The sequence below is a fragment of the Tamandua tetradactyla genome, chromosome 4 (genome assembly GCF_023851605.1).
Source record: "Tamandua tetradactyla isolate mTamTet1 chromosome 4, mTamTet1.pri, whole genome shotgun sequence".
In the NCBI taxonomy this organism is placed as follows: Eukaryota; Metazoa; Chordata; class Mammalia; order Pilosa; family Myrmecophagidae; genus Tamandua; species Tamandua tetradactyla.
The window spans coordinates 11,480,157-11,498,075 of record NC_135330.1 but is presented as its reverse complement, the minus strand read 5'-3'; the positions used below and the strand labels follow the sequence as shown (position 1 = coordinate 11,498,075).

Below are 17,919 nucleotides of genomic sequence, written 5' to 3'. Positions count from 1 at the left end.
GATCCCCACTTTATATCCCATATGTGGAATATTCTGATGTCTAATGTAGACAATTCAGAATTCAAGCTTATCACTTGTTGCCCTTTTATGTAAGTATATCTGTTTCATGATGAGATGAGGTTAAGGTGATCATTCTTCTATCACTGCAAGGTATTTTTCTGTAGAAGCATTATTCTCTGATCATTATTATAATTTTTATGGGTAATTTAAATGTCTCTGTGTTTCTGTTAAGAAATAGAAGTCTCAGGAGATTCACACACCAGAGCATAATGTGAAATTAGACCCAATAAAGAAGAAAAGAAATTTTTAATCACATTAGTATCAAGCTACTGTATAAATATCTCATTCACTGATGCTAGACACCAAACATGATGACTTTTTATTACAGTGGTAAGTATAAAGCCCATTTCCGGAGCTTCCTGCTTAAATACCCCTCCTTCCCACATTATAGAAGGTAATAAGGGAAAAGTTTCCATTGACACAACATTTAGCTTTAAAGAAGATCACACTGTTGTGGAAAGGCTGAAACTCAGAAAGAAAACCAAGTGAATTTCTGACATGAAGAGCAAAGGACAAAGTTTGGGGTAACCATGGCAGCTGAAAGGTGAGTGGAGGAGCCTAGAAATGCCAAAGCCAGAGAAATAAAAATGCAAATTTTATGTATAAGTCATGCTCAAATCTCTGGCTGAACCCTGAGCCATATATGTGCAGGGAAGATGTACAGCAGTCCAGATGTATAAAAAAATTAAACAGAAATTGTACTACCACTCAAGAAAAACAGGTTTTTGATTTGAGTTCAATCAAGCTATTTGTCTGCTAAAATTAAAAATACCAACAATCTTCAAGTAACTATAGTAGAATCCAGAATCTCTACAACATCATATCCATGAGATACTGGTTAAGATCCTAAATTATTTAACGGAAAATGAATCAGACCCTGTGCTGATCTGAAACTGTTAGGGACCCCTGAAAAAGCATGTTTTCTTAATCCTAATCCAATTTTGTGGGAGCAGACCTTTTGTTACCTGGGACTTCTTGATTAGGTTGTTTCCATGGATATGTGACTCACCCAATTGTGGGTGGGACCTCTTAATTAGGTTGTTTCCGTGGAGATGTGGCCCTGCCCATTCAAGGTGGGTCTTAATTAGTTTGAGTCCTTAAAAAAGCTCACAGAGAAGGAAGAGTTCTGAGCCAACACAGACAGCAGACGCCTAGACAGAGAAGTTTGGAGATGCCTGAAGACAGAGAGGAGCTCAGAGAGGAGGCCACTGGAAACAGAGGAAAGCATGGTAACCCAGGAACAAAGGACTAGCAAACATTGCCATATGCCTTCCCATGTGACAGCGAAATCCCGGGTAGGATTGACCTTTCTTGAGTGAAGTTATCCTTTTATTGATGCCTTAATTTGGACATTTTCATGGCCTCAGAATTATAATTTATAACTTAATAAATCCCCTTTATAAAAGCCAATCCATTTCTCGTATATTGCATTCCAGCAGCATTAGCAAACTAAAAAAGGCCTATTACCCCAAAAGAAGAAAATCAAATCCAATATGACTTAAAGTTTGAAATTAATAGACCAACATTTTAAAGCAGCTATAATAACTGTGTCTAATAAAAGAAAATATGCTTACAACTGATAAGCAGATAAGGAATCTTAGCAGGGAACTAGAAATTTTCAAAAGAAGAACCAAAAGGAAATTAGAAAACTAAAAAAATGCATTATCTAAAAAAACAGCATCAATTTATGGGTTTGGCAGCAGAAAAGAGATGACAGAGGAAAGAACCTGCTAATATGAAGATGATCAACAGAAACATTCCAGTGTCAAAAAGATAGAAAAAAACGATGAAAAAAAAATGAGTGAAGACCAAAAGCACACGTGGAACTGTATCAAACAGAATGACCTATGTGTAACTGGAGTCCCAGAAAGAAATGAGCTAGAAAAAAGGCAGAATTTTTTTTTAAATAATGGCAAAAAATTTCACAAACATTCTTAAAAGTATATTCAAGGAGTACAATGAATCTTAAACAATACAAATATGAGAAGAACTATGCACTATGCATATCAGAGTCAAACTGCTGAAAATCAAAGATAAAGGGTACCTCAGATACACTCCAAATGAAAAAGAATGCATCATACAAGGTCAGTAATAATGGCTAAATTCTTATTAAAAAGCGCAGAGACCAAAAAAACAGTGGAAAATGACCCTATAAAAATGCTAAAAGGAAAATAGAAATTATCAATTTGAAATTACGTTTCTAGGGAAAATATTTTTTCAAGAGTGAAGACAAGATACAGACATTCTCATATAATGGAAAACTAAAAGAACGTGTCACCAACTGGCTTTCACTTCATGAGCTACTAAAGGAAGATTGTCGAGCTAAAAGAAGACAGAAGTTCAAAACCTCGGTTATCAGGAGGTGAATACGTTCGGATTTCTCCTGCGTGAAGAAACCTGGGGCTTAGGTTAAAAGACCAGTGTCGTGCCGCTCCCTCCCTAGCCCTGTTGCGAGCAGACTGAGCAGTGCCTCTGTCTCGCTTTTTCTTATTTTTCCTCTCCCTTCCCCCTTTTCTCCCCTTCGCCCTTTCACCATTTTCTCTCCGAGGCGCTTTCTCCAGGCAGGGACAGAGCCGGTCTCCCTGGAGCCCCCTCTCCCTGCGCCCGCCGCCCTAGGGCGACAGGAAGCCCCCTCCCCACCTGGCAGCGGAGGCGGTGGCGGCCTCAGCTCCAGGATTATCCTGGAACTAGTTCGAGCCCGGCGCCCGCGTCCCGCAGCGAATTCCTCCTCTCCTCCCTGCTCAGCCGGCCCGGGTAGGCTTTTAGCCACTGCAAAGGCTCACCCGAAATACTTGAGCTGTATTGCAACGAGCTGTTCTTCCCTAGCTGTCAGGACTGTTGAGGAGGGTAAGAGAATTCCAGTTCTGAAGGTGCTGGCAAGAGACGGTTTCTGTGGATGTTTTTCATCTGAACTTCTGAGCGTGGAGAGAAGTATTCTGCATAAATTGAATCGGTATCTTCACACACTGGATTTTCTTCCCATTTTCCATGCCAATGAAGTTCCAACTAGGCCTCGCTTATTCTTCAGTTTGTCCAAACTGAGCCCACGGCAACATTTGGCGGTCCTTACCAAGCAGCTATTTACGTGTATGACCTGTAACCAACTTCTGCAATTCAAAGGATCCATGCTTGCTAGTTTGGAAATGAAGAAACTCAGTCCTGATTGGCTTTCTCTTACCACGGAAATGCTTCGGAAAGCACACATGGCTAGCTCCCAGTTGATTCACTGTCAAAGTTTGTGACACATCACCTTTCTACTCTGCAGTCTTCTCTGCCTCTAAATTCCATTTATTTCTACCATCTCCTCAAGCACAGCCTGATGACCTGTAACAAAGGAGTGGTCAGATTGCATCCTTCCTCTGTCCCAACCCCAGATTTCCCCAAGAACAGCAGCAAACCAGAAGTGCAGTCAGAGGGACAGCAGCCTTCTACTTCATCTCCCCACTGCCCACGGGTGCAGGCATGCCTCTGCTGAACGCATGCTTGCCCTTACCCGCCTTTGCAGTCTGTTTTTGTCATGTAGTTTCAACAAATGTTACCTTCCAGTGCAGAACTAAGATAGTCTACTCTGGGAATGAGAGCGTGTAAAACCAGCAAAGAAGCTATGTGAGAATATCAGCTTTAACACGCTAATTGAAGTGAGCCAGAAAAAACCTCTTGTTTACTTCTGTAGTTAATTATAATCCAACGTTATTCAAGTACTTAAAGACAAATAAAAGTGCAAAGGTTTCAAAAGATACAAAAACTTAGGGAAAAAAACTAAAAAAAAGAAAAAAAGTTATTTATAGTGTTTGTCAGTTCCACTATTTTCTCCACTAAAATGTCACCCCCGCAAAAAATTCACATTTAATGTTAAAAAAAAGTCCTAAAATGTATAGCTAGCAAGGCTGGTCCCCAGCATCCTGATTACTTTTCCTCTTGCTTTTGCTTATTCATTCATTGAATACTTAATGAATTGTATGCATGTTCATCTATATGCTGACCTTCAATGAATAGGAAGTATTTGTTACCAATTTAGTAGGTGGGTTATTGTGGCATGACAGCTATGTTTAATCCATGATTCAAATTCAAATTAGTCTGAAAAGGGTACTTCAAAATTGCCCCGTATGAATCAGAGATGATAAAATAAAAGGACTCATGTGACATTGATTTTTTGTGTTTGTTCATTTTGATCTCTAGAGTTAAGAAATAAAATTATTCTTGTCATTTTTATTTTAAGGTGAAATTTAGTGGCATGTAATTAGGACACTCTTGGATTTTTTAAAAACATTTCTGACACTTGTACTAAAGAATTTGTGATAAAGTTAATATATATCTATGTGCTCATGAAAGAAACATGTAACAAACAAAATTAAATTTTGTAACTGATTAGTATTTTTACTCAATTTATAATCAGTAGGAGACAGTCAAGATGTTGGGACAGTTCTATGATTTGAGTCTGTAAAAAGTAATAACTGAATTCGGTACCCAAGTTTAATGTTAAACTAAGCCGTTAGGATTTTGATAACCTCTTGCCCTCACCCTCCACCCCCAAATTTCTTTTGATGACTTCTGGATCCTGAGCTCTCTGTGCAATCCAAAGAAGGTATTGCAGTCAGAACCATGTACTGATGATAAAAGCCTCTGGTAAGCAATAAAAAAGTTGTCCTTAAAGAAAAAAAAAAAAAGAGAGAGAGAGAGAGAGAGACAAGTATTGTAATTAAAAGATGACTAAATAAATAAGGAAAGATTTAACCTCCCAAAGTCATGTGTTTACATTACAAGGGGGAGATGAAATCTAGATCCATGGAACTAGTTGTTTACCTATAGAAGTTTGTAAATGACTAGGGAGCAAAAGTTTTTCTCTCTCAGGAGGAGAGTGTGACAAACGTTCTGGTCCCACATAAGCTCCCAGATTCCTAATGTCAGGACAGACTCCAGTACAGGTTGGGGTAGGGTGACATCTGGCTCTCATTAAAAAGCCCCTCGAGGGCTGGGGCAATGGAAACTGATGTAGTTATGACTGCAAATGCTAAAAATCGATTCATGTTATAGAAACCCATGGTTATTTTCAGGATAGTATGAATTCATATGAATAAGATGAGCATTAAAATTATAAATATTTGAATAAATATAGAAGACTAATTTTTTTCTTCTTAATTTACTTACAATGCACATGAATAAAGCCAAAATTTATTGTGTTTTTCTGAGGCATTTCGAATGTATACAGATGTAACACTTTTAGCATAAATAACAGGGTGGGGATAAACGTACCTATGTATTAGTTAGAGTTCACACTTTAATAAAGTCATACGATATTATCTTTAAGTAGACGTGAAAATAAGGATATATTTGCCTTTCAGCTCCAAATCTACGTTCTATTGCCCTGATCATGATATTGAATATTTCTTCCTTGAGAGATGGCACAATAACCTTAATTAGTACATTCGTCAGAATGAAAATGGACATCTTTCTCTTCTTGTTTCGGCCATGGTCTCCTCTGCCTTGAGCTGTAAAATGCAAAAACTGGCAGCAAAAGGGGCACTCAGTGGTGCTCTTTCCCAGGCTGTTTCAGCAGCTTCATCTCTACAGACATTTTCCCAGAGATTACTATGGTATAACACATTCCCAGGGATGGCTTCACCCAGAATCCAAGATGGTAGCTCCCAGCAGGTTCTAAAGCATGGCACTTACCCACAGACGGCTTCACCCAGGAACTAGAGTGACTTTTATGAACTGATAAAAAGATTTATTTATAAAACTAGAGGAAATAAGACAGTTTGGTATTGGTGTAAATATAGACAAATTTATAAATGGAGCAAATCAAAGGAGCCCAGAAATAGATCCATATATGCATAGTCAATTAATTTTTTACAAGACTGACAAGGAAATTAGAATTTAAAATTTCTCTTTACAGCAAAGATACATTTAGATAAGAAAATAATTGACCCATTCTCACGTCATATTCAAAAACTAACTCAAAATGGGCCATATCCTCACTGTGAGTTATAACATCTCCACTTTATAAATTGCTGTTGAGGCTCTGAGAGAGCAAAACCACTTTACATAATTGTTTGGCAGGTTCTTTAAAAAATAATACATATTTACTATATGGACTAGCAATTCCACGCCAGATATTTGCTGAATAGTAATGAAAATAATCTCCATACAAATGTGTGCAAGAATGTTCATGCAGCTCTATTCCTCAGAGTTAGAAATTGGGGGAAAAAATCTCAATGTCCATCAGCAGGTGACTAAATAAACAAATTGTAGTATATTTATATAAAGAATTACAAAAAAATGAACTACTAAGTCACATACAACCATGCACTAATAGCAAAGATATGCTGAGTGAAAGAAACCAGAAAGTAAAATGTATATATCCTGTGCGATGGTTTGAAGCTGTACATGCTCCAGAAACACATGGTCTTAAATCTAATCCTTTCTTATCAGTATAAACCCATTGTAAGTAGGATCTTTTTAATGAGGTTACTTCAGTCAAGATGTTACAAAACTCATTCAAGATGGGACTTATTCCTATTACTGGAGTGTTTATAAACTGAATAAATATAGACAGAGAGAGAAAAAAAGTTATGGAAGCAAGATGCTGAAATTGTAGATATGTCTAACAAAATAGTTGGAGACTTCAATTCCCCATTCTCGTCAATGAATAGAACACCTAGACATAAGATCGGTAAAAAAAAAAAAAAAGGGAGATTTTGAATGACGTGAAGAACGAACTAGATTTAAAGGACATTTACAGAGCATTACACCCCACAACAGAAGGACACACATTTTTCTCAAGTGCTCATAGATCATTCTCAAAGATAGACCATATGCTAGGTCATAAAGCAAGTCTCATTAAATTTATTGAAATCATATGAAACACTTTCTCGGATCATAACAGAATGAAGTTGGAAATCAATAACAGGGAAAGGGTCAGAAAATTCACAAATATATGGAAGCTAAGCAACACACTCAAACAATCAATAGGTAAAGGAAGAAATTGAAAGAGAAACCAGTAAACATCTTGAAACAAATGAAAGTAAAAAATACAATGCATTGGAACTTAGGGAATACGGCAAAGGCAGAGCTGAGAGGGAAATTTATTGACCTAAATGCCTATATTAAAAAAAGAAGAGGGGTTGCAGCAGCAGTTCAGTGGTAGAATTCTCACCTGCCATGCGGGAGTCCTAGGTTCAATTCCCAGCCCATGTACTTCCCCAACAAAAACAAAACAGAGCAAACAAAATACCAAACGAACAAAAATTAAACAAATAGTGCTGCAATAATGGGACATTCACATGGAAAAAAAAAGAATGAAATGTGACTCTTGCCATACAGTACACACACACACACAAAAAAAAAGAAGAAGAAAAAGAATAGAGGATGCAAATAAATATAATCAGAAATAACCACTGAGCCCTCAGAAATAAGGAGGTCATAAAAGGATACTAAGAGAAACTATATGCTAATAAACTAGAAATCATAGATGAAATGGACAACTTCCTAGAAAGGCATGAACAACTGAGATTAACTGGAGAACAACTAATGAACTCAACAAACGAATAAAAAAAAATAAAGAGATTGACCCAATCATCAAGAAGGTCCCAAAAAGAAAAGTCCCTAACCAGATGGTTTCACATGTGAATTCTACCAAGCATTCAAGAGAGACCTAATACCAATCCTGCTCAAACTCTCCAAAAAAATTAGAGAGAAGGGAAAGTGACCAAACTCATTCTATGAAGCCAATATCACCCTAATACCAAAGCAAGACAAATATACTACAATAAAAGAAAATTACAGACCAATCTCTTTAATGAATATAGGTGTGAAAACTCTTAACAAAATATTTGCAAATAGAATCCAGCACAACACTAAAATAATTATACACCATAACCAAACGGTATTTATTCCAGGAATGCAAGGCTGGTTCAAAATAAGAAAATCAATTAATGTAATATACTGTATCAACCAATCAAAGCAGAAAAAAATACATGATCATCTTGATTGATACAGAAAAGGCATTTGACAAAATTCAGTATAATTTCTTGATGAAAGTACTTCAAAGGATAGGATTAGAAAGGAACTTCATCAACATGATGAAGGGAACATATGAAAAGCCCATAGCTAACAACCTCCTCAAAGGGGAAAGACTGAAAGCTTTCCCTCTAAGATCAGGAACAAGACAAAGATGCCCACTGTCACTTTCGTTATTCAACTTTGGGCTGTCAATTCTAGCCAGAACAATTTGAAAAGAAAAGAAATAAAAGGCATCTAAATTGGAAAGGAAGAAGTAAGACTCTCACTCTACAGATGACATGATATTATATGTTGAAAATCCTGAAAAATCTACAGCAAGGTTACTAGAGCTAATAAATGACTACAGGAAGGTGGCAGGGTACAAGATCAATGCCCAAAAACCAGTAGTGTTTCTATACACTAGTGATGATCTATCTGAGGAGGAAATCAAGAAAAAAAACTTCTGTTTACAATAGGAACCAAAAGAATAAAATATTTAAGAATAAATTTAGCTAAGCCTACAAAAGACCTACACACAGAAAACTATAAGAAATTGATAAAAGAAATCATGGAAGACTTAAATAAATGGAAGGGCATACCATGTTCATGGATTGAAAGATTTAATAGAGTTGAAATATCAATTCTATCCAAAGTGATTTATAGAGTCAATGTAATACCAATTAAAATCTTTTTAGAATAGAAAAACCAATAACCAAATTTATTTGGAAAGGAATAACTAAAAATACATTGAGAAAGAAAAATGAAGTGGGAGGTCTCACACTGCTTGTCTTTAAGACATATTACAAAGGTACAGTGATCAAAACAGCATGGTACTGGCATAAAGATAGATATACTCACCAATGGAATCTAATTGAGTGCTCTGAGATAGCCCCTCTCATCTATGGATGATTGATCTTTGATAAGATAGTCAAGCCAACCCACCTGAGACAGAGCAGCCTCTTCAATAAATGGTGTTTGGAGAGCAGGATATCTATAAGCAAAACAATGAATGAAGACCCATATCTCATGCCCTGCACGAAAGTTAACTCAAAATAGATCAAAGACCTTAAACATTAGAGCTAAGAACATAAAATTTTTAGGAAAAAATGAAGGGAAATATCTTATAAATCTTGTCATAAGAGGTGATTTTCTAGACTTCACAGCCAAAGCACAAGCACTGAAAACAAAAATAGGTAAATAGGAACTCCTCAAAATTAAACACTTTTGTGCATCAAATAACTTTGTCAAGAAAGTAAAAAGACAGCCTACGCAATGGGAGACAATATTTTTAAGCCACATATCAGATAAGGATTTAGTGTGCAGAATATATGAAGAGATTCTTCAACTCAACCACAAAAAGAAAAACAACTCAATTTAAAAAATGGACAAAAGAAATGAACAAACACTTCTCAGAAGAGGAAATACAAATGGCTAATATAGGCATATGAAAAGATTCTCAACTTCAGTGGCTACTAGAGAAACGCAAATGAAAACCCCAATTACATATCATCTGAAACCCACTAGAATGGCCACTATCAACAAAACAGAAAACAGCAGAAAAAGAAGCACACTTATACATTGTTGATGGGAATGTACAATGGTACAACCACTCTGGAAGGCAGTTTGGCAGTTCTTCAGGAAGCTAAGTATAGAATTGCCATATGATCCAGCAATCCCGTAACTAGGTATTTATTCAAAAGATGTGAGAGCAAGGACACAAATAGACATCTGCATGCCAATATTTATAGCAGTATTACTTACTATTGCCAAGAGATGGAAACAGACCAAATGTCCATCAATATATGAGTGGCTAAACAAATGGTGGTATATACATGCAATGGAATATTATGCATCTGTAAGACAGAATAAAGTCAGTAAGAATGTAACAACATGGATGAACTTTGAGTATATTGTGCTGAGTGAAATTAGCCAGAAAAGGTACCGTATGGTTTCATTAATATGAACTAACATGATTGAACAAACTTTCAGAATTGAAGTTACTAACACAGGTTATCAGGAGATAGAAACAGAGTAGAGATTGGGCAATTGGTGCTGAAGGAATACAGATTGGGCAACTTAATAAATTCCCTTTTTAAAAGTCATTCCATTTCTGGTATATTGCATTCCAGCAGCTTTAGCTAACTAAAACAACTAGGAATAACTATATCCTAATAAATTAGATAATCCAGATGAAATAGGTAAATTCCTAGAAATACGAAAACTAACTACCCTGAATCAAGAAAAAAATAGAGGATCTCAACAAACCAATAACTAGTTGAGATTGACTCTGTAATCAAAAACTCCCCAGCAAAGAAAAGACCAGGACTAGATGGTTTCACAAGGGAACTTTAACATTCCGAGAAGAATTCGCCAATCTTGCTCAAAGTCTTCCAAAATTTTGAAGGGAAAGGAACACTTCCTAATTCATTCCATGAAGCTAACTTCATCCTCGTACCAAGGACAAATGAAGATACCACAAGGAAAGATTATTATAGACAAATATTTCTAATGGATGTAAGTACAAAAAATCCTTAACAAAATATCAGCAACCTGAACCCAATAGTAAATGAAAATAATTATACAGCATGATCAAGTAGGATTTATTCCAGGTGTGCAAGGATGGTTCTATATGATACACTACATTAATAGAATGAAGGATAAAAACAACATGATCATGTCAATTGATGCAGAAAAGGTGTTTGACAAAATCCAGCAACTCTTCTTTATAAAAACATTCAGACAACTAAGAATAGAAGAAAACTTCCTCAACGTGATAAAGGGAATATATGAAAAACCCACAACTAACATCACATTCAGTGGTGAAAGACTGAAAGTTTTCCCACTAATATCAGGAACAAGATTGTTCCCTTTCACAGCTGTTATTAAACATTGTGCTAGGAGTTCTAGACAGACCAATTACACAAGCAAAACTAATAAAAATCATCAAATAGTGAGAGTTTTACTTCTTCCTTTCTGATTTGGAGGCTTTAATTTCTTTTTCTTGACTGTTCTAGCTAGAACATCTAGAACAATATTGAATGACAGTGGTGACAGGGGGCATCCTTTTCTTGTTCCCAATATTAGTGGGTTTTTCATATATGTCCTTTTCATTATAAGGAGATTTTTTCTATTCCTCTCTTTTGAAATGCTTTTATTTTGTCAAATGATTTTCCTGCTTCAGTTGAGATGATTACTTCTTCTTATCCTTTGACTTGTTAATGTGATACATTAAATTAATTGATTTTCTTGTGTTGAACCACCCTTTCATACCTAGAATAAAATTCACTTGAGCATGTGTATAATTCTTTTAATGTGCAGCTGAATTCAATTTGCAAAGATTTTGTTCAGGATTTTTGGATCTATTTTATTAGAAAGATTGGTCTGTAATTTTCCTTTCTTGTAGTATATGCATCTGGTTTTGTGAATAGGATGATTGAGTTGGTAGCGTTCCCTCCTCTTCAATTTTTCGGAGAAGGTTGAGCAGGGTTGATAGTAATTCCTTTTGGAAAGACTGGTAGAATTCATTCAAAAGGAAAAAAGAGGAACACTGTCTCACACTTTATATAAAATTAACTCAAAATGGATCAAAGACCTAAATATAAAAGCCAGATCCATAAAATTCCTAGAAGAAATGTACAGAAACATCTCTAAGATCTTGTGGTAGGAAGTGGTTTCTTAGACCTTACACCTAAAGAACAAGCACTGAAAGAAATAATAGATAAAAGAAAATTCCTCAAAATTGACTATTTCTGTGATTAAAAAGGTGAAAAGGAGGAGGGTGAAAAAGAAGCCTCTTCAAATAGAAGAAAACATTTGGAAACTACATATATGATAAGGGTTTAATATCCAGGATATGTAAAGAGATCTTACAGTTCAACAATAAAAAGAAAAGTAACCTAATTTAAAATGGACAAAAGCCAAGAATAGACATTTTTCCAAAGAGGATAACACATTGCTAAAAAGCACATGAAAAAATGTGCAACATCAATAGCTATTAGTGAAATACAAATCAAAACCACATGAGAAATAATTCCACACATGCTATAATGGCCAATATTAGGGGAAAAAAAAAACTCCACATGTTGGAGAGAATGTGGAGAGCTAGGAATCACATTCACTGTTGGTGTGAATGTAGAATGCTACAGCTTGCTAATAGCTACATTATGACCCAGAAATCTTATTTCTAGGTATATTCTCAGAGGAACTGAAGTCAGGGACATGAATAGACATTTGAACACTGATGTTCCTGGTGGCATTATTCACAGTTGTCAAAAGATGAAAACATACTAGGTGTCCATTTACAGATTAATGGATAAACAAAATGTGGTGTACACATAGAATGGAATATTATGCAGCTGGAAGAAGAAATCAGGTTGTGATGCATGTGACTAAATGAACGAAACTTGAGGACATTACGTTGGGTGAAATAAGTCAGTCACCAAAGGATACATATTGTATGACCTCACTGATATGAAGTAATTTTAAATAGCAAACTCATGGTGTTAATATCCAGAACAGAACATAGGTCACCAGAAGAGAGTATGAGTGCAGGGAATGGGGAGCTGATGCTCATTGCTGTTAATCACACTCACTAATCTGTAGGTGTGATTGTGGTTAAAAGGAAAGTTTAGGGTTGTATTTGCCTAGAAAGAAAGTCAGAGGATGAAACAAGGCAACTGTATAGCATAGTGAACTTTCCTGAGGGTGAAAATGTTCTAGAATTGATTGTGGTGATGAATACACAACTGTGAATATAACAGAAGGTATCTATTGCACACTTTATATGGATTGTATGGCATGTGGATTTATTTCAATAAAGAGAACTTTTACTTTTTTAAAAAAGGGCAACCAAATCAGAAAGGAAGTATTAAAACTTTCCGTATCTGTAGATGACGTGATTCTCTATAAGAAAATTCTGTAAAAATGTACAACAAAGCTACTAGAACATATAAACTAATTCAACAAGTTGCAGAGTACAAGATCAATCCAGAAAAAATCAGTAGCATTGTATGCACTATTTAACGAAGAGGAAACCAAGAAAAAAATTCAGCCTACAATAATAACTAAAAGAATCAAATATCAAGAAATAAATTTAACCAAGGATGTAAAGGACTTTGCACAGTTAATTTTAAAATATTGCTGAAACAAATCAAAGAAAACCTAAACAAACGGAAGAAGACTTCATGCACATGGATTAGAAGACTAAGTATTGCTATGATTTCAATAATACCCAAAGTGATTTGCAGATTCAATGAAATCCCAATAAAAATTCCGACAGCTTTCTTTGCAGAAATTGAAAAGTTAATCATCAAAAATACATGAAAACAAAAAATATATATATGAAAACATAAAAAACAAAGAAAAATTTAAATAAAAACTAAAATACTTAAATTAAATTAATATTTATAATTTTATATAAAAATAGCAAAAAATCATCTTGTAAAAAAACATAATTAAGGGACATATCTTAGCAATTTTAAAACTTTGTACAAAGCTACTACTCTGAAGAAATTGTGGTACTGACACAAGAACAGACCTACAGCAATGGAACTAAATTAAGCATTCAGAAATAAATCCTCATATCTTTGGCCAATAGACTTTTTTTTTTTCGCATGGGCAGCACCGGGAATCAAACCTGGGTCTCCGGCATGGCAGGTGAGAACTCTGCTACTGCGCCACCATTGCCCACCCTAGCCAATAGATTTTTGACAAGGGTTCCAGGACCACTCAATGGAGAAAGAGTAGTGTCTTTAACACATGATGCTAGGAATTCTGGATGTCTATATGCAGAAGAATGAAGGTGGACCCCTAACTCAACCACATAAAAAATTTACTTCAAATTACTCAAAGACCTAAATGCAAGAACCAAAAATATAAAGCTCCCAGAAGAAAACATAAGAAGCATCTTTAGGGCCTTGTGTTAGGCAATTTCTTAGAATTTACAAAAGCCTGAACAGCATGAAACTTCATCAAAATTAAAAACTTTTGTACATGAAAGGACTGCACCATGAAAGTGAAAAGACAACCTATAATGGGAGAAAATATTTGGATACGACATATCCGATAAAGGTTTAATATTCAAAGTATATAAATGCAACTTTGCATGTAATACAACTCAACAACAAAAAGACAATCAACCACAAATCTCAAAAGAAGTTCTTCAAATGGCCAATAAGCATATGAAAAGATGCTCAACATCATTAGTCCACTATGGAAATGCAAATCAAAACCATAATGAGATACTATTTCATATCCACTAGAATGGCTTTGGGAAAATAATAAGTGTTGAAGAGGATGTGGAGAAATAGGAACACATTCATTTTTGGTGGGAATATAAAATGGTGAAGGCACTGTGGAAAAAGTTTGGTAGTTCTTTAGAAAACAGTAGAGATTTATCATACAACCTGGCAACATCACTTCTAGACCTGTTCCCAAAAGAATTGAAAGCAGGAATTTGAACAGATATTTGCATACCAATGTTCACAGTCACCAAAAAGACTGAAACAATCAACATATGAATGGGTAAACAAAAAGTGGTATATACATACAATTGGAATATTCATGTGTAAAAAGAATGAAGTTCTGATATACTTAACAACATGAATGAACCTTGAAAACATCTTAATAAGTGAAATAAGCCAGGCACAAAAGAATAAGCATTCTATGACCTCACCTGTATGAAAGAATTAGAATAAACAAATTCATAGAGTCAGAAACTAAGAATACAGGTTACAGAGCTGGAGTACAGTTAGGGAATGATGAGTTAATGGTTAATTAATGCAGTTTCTGTTTGAGGTGATGGAAAACATTTGGTAATGGATGGGGGTGATTGTAGAACAACATTGAATGTAATTTACACCACTGTATTACATAAAAGGGGAAATTTTTGATTATTTATGTTACAAGAATAAAAATTTTTAAAAACCACAGAGCTGAATAATGTAATCAGTGAGCCTTAATGTAAACTGTGGCTTACAATTAATGTTATAAATAACATTGTTTCATCAACTGTAATAAAGGTACTAAACTAACACAAAGTGTATGTGTGAAGAGTGTACATGGGAACTCTGTACTTTCTGCATGATTTTTCTATAGACCTACAACTCTAACACAAAAATTGTTTAAATATATATATATATATATATATATATATATATATATATATATATATATATATATATGTATGTATGTATGTATTGGTAAACTGCAGCATATCTAGGGGACTGCATTCAAAAAGAACAGTTGTCTGAAATTCAGGTTCCATATGTGAAGGAAAAAAAGAAGTTTCTTATTGTCATCATAACTGTCTCAAGCACCTGTGAAGCAGGATAAGAATTTTCTCTGATGGGTTATATGGGATGTATGAAAATCACAGAGATGCAAACAGATAAAATGTGGGGAAATTATAATGAGAGCTACGTGTAACAGGAAAGTACATTGTGTGAAGTCATTGACAACCAGTCATAAGAGGCTGGTTTCTCTCTGAGATACTGATGGAGGGATTTCAGTGCATGGGGAAGTGGGGACTAGAAGATAACCCAAGCCATTCTATAACTAATAGTATGCAGTCTAATGATAAATTTTAGACTGAGTTTACTCCCTGTTATTAATAAATTCAGTTACGAAAATCTGTGTAGATATCTTCTTAAGCCAGAGGTAGAATTGGATGGTTGATCAGTGTTTTCCATTCATTTATGTAGTATATTTCTATGTTACCTAAGGAGTAGTTCAAAAGAGAGGTCAGAAGAAGCATCCCAAGACGTCATTTTGGAGAATCTGAAATAAGTAAAATGTCCTTGAAGAATTGTGAAAAGCCGTAATTAATCAAAAACTAGTCTTGTACTTTGTATTTTACTTTTTATAATTTTTTCTTTCATATTATTTTCATATTATATTCATTTATAACATGTTCATAATATTTTCATATTTTATTTATTTTATACAAATACAAATGCCTGTAAAGTAGGAAAGTAAAATTATATTACTCCCATTTTCCATATATTAAAGTTTAGGTTCAGATAAGAAACATAGCTTCTCAAAGGTACAACTTAAGCAACATCAAACTTTAAATCCAAAAATTACAAATATGTTGATTTTATTCCTTTGTCATTTTATACTCTCACATCTCAGCCACTTTTAGATTTAGGCACTATATTTTAGGCTTCATATCACTAAAGCAAAGAGTACAATCAGAGGAGATTGCTGACAAAGAAATTAAGTGCATGGCAAAAGATGATAGTTGTTATCAAACTTTTGATAATTATAAATCTAGAGCAAGAGTGAAAAAGGAGGGAGAGAATTAACCTTGATTGCCAGATACTTTGTTATCTCTCTAAATATTTACAATGATCCTTAGAAGAACATGTGACTATTTCCACTTTCCATAGAAGGATATAAATCTCCATAATGTGAAAGAACTCATAAGGCCACTCACTTATACAGAAAAGAAGAATAGATACTCTTATGATGTAAACAATTATTGACCTGAGTTTAATTGACACAGATATGTGTGGACAGCATTAAACTGTTAACCTTATAAAGTCTTAGGGAAAATCCCAGCCTTGCCAATCATTTTCTGAATGGCCGTCTGGACATCTTTGTTCCTGAGGCTGTAAACCATGGGGCTCAACAGTGGGGTGATGATAGTGTAGGTCACCGTCACCAGCCTGTCTTTGTCTGATGTGTATCTGGCTGAGGGTCGCAGGTAGACAAAGGAAGCACAGCCATAGTGGATAATGACCACCGTGAGGTGGGAGGCACAGGTCGAGAAGGCTTTTCGCTTGCCTTTAGCTGAAGGGATCCTCAGGATGGTGCGGACAATGAAGCCATACGAGATGCAGATGAAGAACAAGGGTACAATAAGCACCAAGACCCCACCGATGAAAATGAGCAATTCATTGATGTGGGTATCACCGCAGGCAAGGCGTATCACAGGTAAAATATCACAAAAGTAGTGGTCGACCTTGTTGGGGCCACAGAAAGGGAGGCTAAAGACCAGAACTGTTCCCACCATAGATGTCAGGAAGCCGCTAACAATACAAGTAGCTGCCAGTTGTCCACATACCCTCCAGCACATGAGAATGGGGTAGTGCAGAGGCTGGCAGATGGCAGCATAGCGATCGTAGCCCATTGCTCCCAGAATCAGGCAATTTGTAACAGCAAAACCAAGGAAGAAGAACATCTGCATGGCACAACTCATGAAGGAGAGTGTCCTGAGTACAGACAGCAGGTTGATAAGCATCTTGGGCAGGATAACAATTGTGTAGAAGGTCTCAGAGGTAGAAAGTACACCCAAAAAGAAGTACATGGGTGTATGGAGGCTGGGATTCAGGCGGATTATTGAAATGATGGTAGTATTTCCACTCAGGATAATCAAGTAGAGGGAAAGAAAGATCACAAAGAGGACAAGCTGAAATTCCCCAAGACTGGAGAAACCTAGTAGCAGGAATTCAGTGACAGAGGTGGAGTTGGCCATGGAGAGCTAATCCAATAGAGTTAAGTCTCATCCAGAGACCTTCGAAGCCAAGGTGTCTTGGAGACTCACCCCTTATTAAGTAGCTAGCACCAGTCTGCTTTGAATGGAAAATAGGTAGAGAGAGAGAACAGGACTGTAGTTAATGAACAATTATCCAAAATTGCTATATGTCCAAACTACTATTTTTCTGCCAAAGATCTTCTTTTCACTTTTTTTTCTTCTGCCAATGGTCTTAACAGTGAATTTGGTTACAAGTATTCATATGAAGTGTAGAATCATTTATTCACATAATGCCTATCTTTCCTGCTCCCTCTATGTTGCTGTGGGTAGTCTCTGCCCATTTTTTTGGTAATCTAATCCTTCAAAAGAACTTTTCTTTATAT

General features: G+C 35.6%; 1 protein-coding gene and 1 pseudogene across 1 annotated transcript; one reads left to right on the top strand and one right to left on the bottom strand.

The window, feature by feature from the left end:
* Nucleotides 1-590: 590 nt before the first annotated feature.
* On the top strand, nucleotides 591-3,617 carry LOC143680153 (cyclin-I-like; annotated as a pseudogene).
* A 12,977-nt stretch (nucleotides 3,618-16,594) lies between these two features.
* LOC143678770 (olfactory receptor 10R2-like) lies at nucleotides 16,595-17,536 on the bottom strand. Its single transcript, XM_077155707.1, has one exon. It carries the CDS (start codon nucleotides 17,534-17,536, stop codon nucleotides 16,595-16,597), a length of 942 nt encoding a protein of 313 aa, XP_077011822.1.
* Nucleotides 17,537-17,919: the final 383 nt, after the last annotated feature.